The sequence below is a fragment of the Petromyzon marinus genome, chromosome 26 (assembly GCF_048934315.1).
Source record: "Petromyzon marinus isolate PM22_M1 ecotype Great Lakes invasive population chromosome 26, UKy_Petmar_22M1.pri1.0, whole genome shotgun sequence".
Lineage (NCBI taxonomy): Eukaryota > Metazoa > Chordata > Hyperoartia > Petromyzontiformes > Petromyzontidae > Petromyzon > Petromyzon marinus.
In genome coordinates, this window is record NC_133692.1 from 4,353,136 (window position 1) to 4,360,395 (window position 7,260).

General features: G+C 53.9%; 1 protein-coding gene across 2 annotated transcripts in view; it reads right to left on the minus strand.

Annotated features, from left to right (window-relative positions):
* The window catches only part of LOC116946193 (serine/threonine-protein kinase/endoribonuclease IRE1-like), a 40,341-nt gene extending 37,269 nt beyond the window's left edge, over positions 1 to 3,072 (minus strand). Inside the window, exon 1 of one of the 2 annotated variants that reach the window (XM_032961155.2) lies at positions 2,620 to 3,062. In XM_032961155.2, the coding sequence (XP_032817046.2) occupies positions 2,620 to 2,739 (120 nt within the window). In that variant the 5' untranslated portion in view covers positions 2,740 to 3,062. Of the gene's footprint in view, positions 1 to 2,619 lie in introns of both variants that reach the window. The other variant, XM_076069878.1, reaches the window with a different exon arrangement.
* Positions 3,073 to 7,260: the final 4,188 nt, after the last annotated feature.

A 7,260-nucleotide genomic window follows, 5' to 3' on the forward strand; every position in this document is an offset into this window, starting at 1 on the left:
GGGCGTTCAACACTTCACGTGGCCTCAGGGTGCACATAGCCTGGCACAAGCGTCGTAGTGACGTCACCGCCACTTAGTGGCGAATGGCGGTTGTTGTGTGGTTGGGGGTGTGTGGGTGGGTGTGTATCTGTGGCCCGGGGCGAGGGCCTCGTGGGCACAGAGCCAGCCGTGCTGAGGACCCACACAAGAGCTTGGCCGAGCCCTCCCTGAATCCCTGTCTCCCAATGTGAGATAAAGGCGCAGCCCTGCAATTTCTCGTTCACGCCACTGCAGCCGGGGGGAAGGGGCTTCGATTAGGTGGGGGCTGGCGGAGGGGGCTGGCGGGGGGGGGGGGGCTGGCGGGGGGGGACGGGGGGAGGGGGGCGGGGGGAGGGGGGCGGGTGGAGGGGGCTGGCGGGAGGGGGGCTCTCTAGATCCTCTCCAGAATCGAGGAATAGGTGGCAGTACCCACACTTTACCCCACCGCACGCGACTCGCCGATCGTCATTTGACAACTGTGCGCTGTGCCAATAATGTGTTACTGCTCGGTGGGCAGAGACGGGATTTCAGAAAACCCTTCAGCACTTATTTCAACTTCCGCGCCGGTTAGGCAGAATCTAACCGGCGGCGTTCTCTTGTTCGCAAGTCGCTGTGCACTGACCATCGTGATGCTCGCTTGTGGCAAGCATGGAAGACTCGCGATAAACAATACGGTTCAACGATGTGTGTACAGGGACTCCTCTACTTACGAACGAGTTTGGTTCCACGAGTTAGGTAAGACGATTTATTCGTAAGTCAAAACATTACTCCTGTCGATTCCAAGCATGTAGGATATGTACACTAAACACGGAGAATAGCTTTAAACGCTGTATAATATCCTGCAGATGGAGATGCCACCGGTTCTTCACGTTCTGCAGATGTAGATGCCACCACCGCCATCTATTGCGCGGCGGTTGAACTTACGACTATAGGTCCGAACAGGCAACTGGACACACGGACAGGTTTGTTCGTATCTCTGAAAGTTCTTAAGTCGAATGTTCGCAAGTAGAGGAGTCCCTTCATGTTGAACTTCTTTCGCACCGTACGCAGCCAACCGTGCTAATCGGAGGTGCCGAGGAAAGAAGAAGAAGAAGAACAACAACAACAAACAAAGCACCTCGAAAGAAATTAACGACGAGGTAGGCTCGAGCGCTGTAACGAGACGCGATACCTCTTCATGCGAGATCCCGGCGAATCGATGATTTAAAACTGGAAATGCAACCCACGTGCACACCCATACAAAGGATAACGAGTCTCTCTGTGTGCGCGCGCGCGGAGTATAGAGGGCACGGGAGATTCCGAGAGGGCTTTTACTCTCGGGACCTTCTTATCGACTGGAAAACAGCGGACAGGCCACATCATTGGCGAACACTTTAACATGACCCCCTCCCCCATTGAAAATGAGTCTTGAGACTTGCAGAGGCCAGCTGGATAAACACGCGCAAATGTGTAGATAGCAGTCGTCATTTGAGGTATCATCATCTTCATGATCCTCGTCATTATCAGCAATTGCATCATCATTATCATCATCATCCACGATGACGATTACTTTCGTAGATCAGCAGCACCGCCATCATCACTTCCACTATCGTCACTATTGTCACTATCATCATCATCATGCCCATCATCATCATCAGCTGCACAGGCATTGCTACTGTGGCCACCACCACCACCATCATCATTCCGATCATCGTCACCATCACCATCACCCTCATCAGCCACATCATCATAAATGAATTTTAAAATCTCGACACGAGACACCAGGCACCGTGGGCACGGCCTGTGGGCACACAACGTCCGTGCGTAACGTCAGCCACGCAACCGCGAGCGGTCTGAGATCGGCGTCAGGTCCCACGCCTGTCACAATCAACTCTGTCAACACCGACTCTCAGCCCACTCACTGACTCTCAGCTCACTGCCCCTCGCCCACTCACCGACTCTCAGCTCACTGCCCCTCGCCCACTCACCGACTCTCAGCTCACTCACCTACTCTCAGCTCACTCTCAGCTCACTCACCGACTCTCAGCTCACTCACCGACTCCTCAACTCACTCACCGACTCTCAGCTCACTCACCGACTCTCAGCCCACTCACTGACTCTCAGCTCACTGCCTCTCGCCCACTCACCGACTCTCAGCTCACTGCCCCTCGCTCACTCACCGACTCTCAGCTCACTCACTGACTCTCAGCTCACTCTCAGCTCATTCACCGACTCTCAGCTCACTGACTGACTCTCAGCTCACTCACCGACTCTCAGCTCACTCTCAGCTTACTCTCAGCTCACTCACCGACTCTGAACTCACTCACCGACTCTCAACTCACTCACTGACTCTCAGCTCACTCACCGACTCTCAGCTCACTCTCAGCTCACTCACCGACTCTCAACTCACTGACTCTCAGCTCACTCACTGACTCTCAGCTCACTCACTGACTCTCAGCTCACTCTCAGCTCACTCACCGACTCTCAGCTCACTCACCGACTCTCAGCTCACTCACTGACTCTCAGCTCACTCACCGACTCTCAGCTCACTCACCGACTCCTCAACTCACTACCCCTCCCTGACCCACTCCCAGCTCACGGCAGAGCCCACGTGGCACTCACCTCTTCCGGACTCTCTGCATTGTTGCCCTGCAAAATGAGCAGCATCAGCAGGGGCACGAGCCTGGGCAGCAGCAGCCTGTGCAGCAGCCTGGGCAGGAAGGGCAGTAAGGCCCTGCCCATGTTGAAAGAAAACCACCTGGGTTTCTCTTTAGCGAGGTCACATCACGTCTCATGTGCAGTCCGTCCTCTCATCACCACCTCCGCCACCGCCACCATCAACGCATCACTGCGCCCGATCACAACTTCAGTTTTGCTTGGGGGCGAGTAAAACCTCCCTTTTTTACGTTGATTAAACTCGTTGTGTTTACCGAGCCGGGAGGACTCGGCAAGTTCCGGCTCAGGCGTGTTGATGCTAACTTTCGCCCAGAATATCGATTTATCTCTTTTGCGGCTCTCAGCATCTGCCATTGGTCGCGGGGCGCGAGAGGTACGGGGCCACGGGAGAGGCGGAGCGCACAGGTGGAGCGACACGGGAGGTGAGGGTTGGTGGGGGGGGGGGGGTTTGGGGGAGCTCCACCTCGCTGATTGGCTGGCTTACGCGTACACCTGTGCATAGGAGACGCCTCTACCTCCCAGCGCACACCTGTACGAGGGCGGGGGGGGGCGCACCGGGCAGAGACCACGGCTACCGCCACCTCCCAACGCATGTGGCGGACGCTGCCTCTGATGCATTTGCGGGACAGAGCAACCAGGATGCAGAGGCGGATGCAGCGATTGAATCCTCATCGACGCTTTGCTGCCACTCGCCGCCGCCCCTCCCCCCTCCCGGTCTCCTTCTCTCAAGATGAAGGAGTCAGCATCAACGATCACGAGTCAACACGCCAACGGGCGCGCGTTTCCGAGTTGCCACCATCCTGCCGTGTTTAAGGATCAACTCGGCATCAGAACACGAACCCATCTCATCGCTCCGTCTCCTCGGTTGCCCGTATTCTCGGGAATATTTCGCACCGTCGTCCCCGCTTGGTTGTTGACGTTGGCGTGAGCGGTCGCAGAGGTCGTGACTCCGATCGCGAACCTGACGCCTGCTGTACATTTGGAGTTCGCGTGTCTCTCCCTCCCCGTGGTCGCGTGGATTTTTCTCCGGGTCCTCCGCGTTTTCCCTCCGCATTTAGAAGCACGCGTTTGGATTATTTGGCTGCTGTAAATCTCCACGCGATGAGCCAACTTCGTTGCGATATCATTTGTGGCCAGGTGGCTTCTGAATAAGACCTACATAGCTCAGTGGGCCTTACCTGGTAACATAAAAAATATAGTTTAGTTTTAGGTTTACGCTTTGAATCCAGCGGCCGCCTCGATTAATACCGTGGGTCTATCAACCGTACGAATATTACGCGCCGTCTGCGCCATTCACAGTGGACGTTAAAGATTCCGTGACGACATTCGCAAGGGTTAGGCAACTGTGTGTGTGTGTGGTGAGCGTCGCGCATCAAGCTTGCCAAATGTTGAAGAAAAAAAATTTGCAACGCGAATGACTCAACTGGAATCTACACAGTAAGCCCATCACCCCCAAGTGTTGGCAGGACCCTCACGAGACTCGGTGACGCTTAACCTGGGCAACGAACAAATTGGACCGAAGCGCTCATGGTGCATTCACAGTGCACGCTTGTGATTGCAACGCGGAAACTCAAAGGCGCTGCCTCGGGTACGGGCTTAGCGAACGCCGTCTCCTCCTCCTCCTCGCCCACCTCCCTACTCCGTGTGGCCCCCACCCCTCCGCCCCGCCCGGCCACCTATGAACCCGGCGTCCTAAGTTCACCTCCTGGCCGCGGCTAACGTCGGTGATATCCGAACCTCCCCAATCACTCCCACCGCCTGCCCCCCGCTCGTCACCAAACCGGCCTAGACCAGCACGGTGAAGTATGGCCAAACAACCCCCATGGCCTACACAGAGTCGGTTGACTTTCGTCCAGCAGTGGATTGGAAAAGCGCCGTAGAGTACATTGTAACTCCGGTACACAATCTTCTTTGATATTCGTAGAGCGCCTCCGCTCAAGGCGCTTAACACGATTTCGAATTATTTAGATGGCAGGGGCGTGCTGCAAGGGTTGCGGAGTGAGCGACAGCGATTCGAGGGGTACTCAGGGATCACGGAAGGGCTACAGGAGAGGGACGGGAAGGAGTGGGAAGGGGCCAGGAGAGGGAATGGGCGATGGAGAAGAGGCGAGACTGCAGCCAGATTTGAGGAAGGCCTGCGGTGGGCTGCCCTTCTGCAGAGCGTGAAGATGCTCCGACCTTGTGACTGCACCGAGAGAGGTTTCACGTTGAGAACGTTAAAGTCGCAGCAATATCCCGATCTCGTCGCTGCTGGTGGATGGGCCTCTGCCACGAGGAACTTTCTCTCTCGAGTGCAGGGGTCTGAATCATTTCAAAGAAGAATAGTCGTTTTTTTGTCTTTGACCAAAGCATCGTATGAGAGTCGCATCACACACGGAGCGACTTGTACACAAACGCACACATGTATACAGCAGACGACGAACACATTCTGGCTTAAATAAACAAAATACGTGATGGAATAAACTGCGTATATTTAGTTTTTGCCCTCCTTATTCTTTAAGCAATACAATATGACTGTTGTACATTTTGTTATCACCAAGACATTCCATATTGGGCTATTCCTTGCCATATTTAATCAATTATCTGTACATGAAATTACGGTTAAGATTTAAGTTGAAACAAAAATAACGGCTGCCTGCAAGGGGGCAGCCAAAGATTCGCAAGGGGGCAGGAAAAGAGTCGCAAGGGGGCAGCCAAAGAGCCGCAAGGGGGCAGCCAAAGATTCGCAAGGGGGCAGGCAAAGAGCCGCAAGGGGGCAGCCAAAGAGCCACTAGGGGGCAGCCAAAGAGTCACAAGGGGGCAGCCAAAGAGCCACTAGGGGGCAGCCAAAGTCACAAGGGGGCAGCCAAAGAGCCACTAGGGGGCAGCCAAAGAGCCACAAGGGGGCAGGCAAAAAGCCGCAAGGGGGCAGCCAAAGAGCCACAAGGGAGCAGGCAAAGAGCCACAAGGGGGCAGGCAAAGAGCCACAAGGGGGCAGGCAAAGAGCCACAAGGGGGCAGCCAAAGAGCCACAAGGGGGCAGGCAAAGAGCCACAAGGGGGCAGCCAAAGAGTCACAAGGGGGCAGCCAAAGAGCCGCAAGGGGGCAGCCAAAGAGCCGCAAGGGGCAGCCAAAGAGCCACAAGGGGGCAGCCAAAGAGCCACTAGGGGGCAGCCAAAGAGCCACAAGGGGGCAGCCAAAGAGCCACTAGGGGGCAGCCAAAGAGCCCCATGGGGGCAGCCAAAGAGCCACTAGGGGGCAGCCAAATAGCCACAAGGGGGCAGCCAAAGAGCCACTAGGGGGCAGCCAAAGAGCCACATGCAGCTCCGGAGCCGCAGGTTGCTGACCCCTGCGCTCGAGGGTATTCCGTCTCCTCTCGGCCTGCGCTTTCACTACAGGGCTGGGAAGCTTGGGAGTATCCCCCCGATTCATCCCACCGAACGCGACCTGCCGACCCGAGACCGGCCGTGACATTACTCATTTGTTCTGCTGTGTGAATATCAGCGGGGGGCTGGTAGTGGGGGGGGGGGGGGCGAGTGAGATTTGATTAACTTACGCCACTCTATCAACTGCCGTGCCGGGGAGGGACAACCGGCATCCTCTGGACTGCAAGCCCCAATGCGTTAACCATGAAACCCCGGGCAGCACGATTGTATTGAATTATATATATACTATGTAACACAATTTTTGTTCCTGGGTACTAAGTGCTAGTTTTTTAATTGCTTATGCCTAAAAAGTATAAAAAATGGCTATTATTCCCCACAAACTTTGCTTTTGTGACCAGGACTTTATGTGAACGAAAGACACAAATGCACACCACGTTTTCTCATTGAAAATAGATACATTTCAAAATATAATTGTCCTGGTCACAAAAGCAAAGTTTGTCGGGAATAATAACCATTTTCTGTACTTTTGAGGCATAAGCAATTAGGAAATAACACTTACTACCCCAGAACAATTTTTGTTTGTTACACGGTGGATCATTGGGTAAGTTGTCCTCTCCAAAACGATTTCCCAGTGGTGTTTATCTTCCGGGCCAGAGTTCTGGCGTCCTCTGCTGGAGGGGATTATCTCTACACTTTAAGCATCGTAGCCTTGTCCGTGCCTCATTAATCCCACTGCGATGTAAAATTAAGAATCCATTACATCACGTGGGTTATGAATCACTGCCTGGGACCCATAAAACATTATCTTAACATACTTTTGACAAAAAATATTGAAATTCCTTCGATTTTTGTTTTTATTCGTATTCAAGTTATATTATTACAGACCCCATGACGTTATCTCAAAGAAGCTTTTTGCAGATGGATTTACCCACGTGTATGGTCGGACATTGTAGCGGAACAGAGCGCCACACGCAGACCCGTGACTCAAAATGATCGTTGGGGAAAATATAAAAAAAACAAATACGCCTCGACATATCCGCCTGTCCACGTGAGAAAAATAATAAAAGTATATTTCTTATACGACCCATCGCCCTTCCGGGAGAGAGTAAGTTGAACCTCTTTCGCACCGCACGTAGCCAACCGTGCTAATCGGAGGCGCACAGAGGGCATCGTAGTTTCAGCAACATTGCTTGTAGACACGCAACACTCCGGAATCGGTGTTG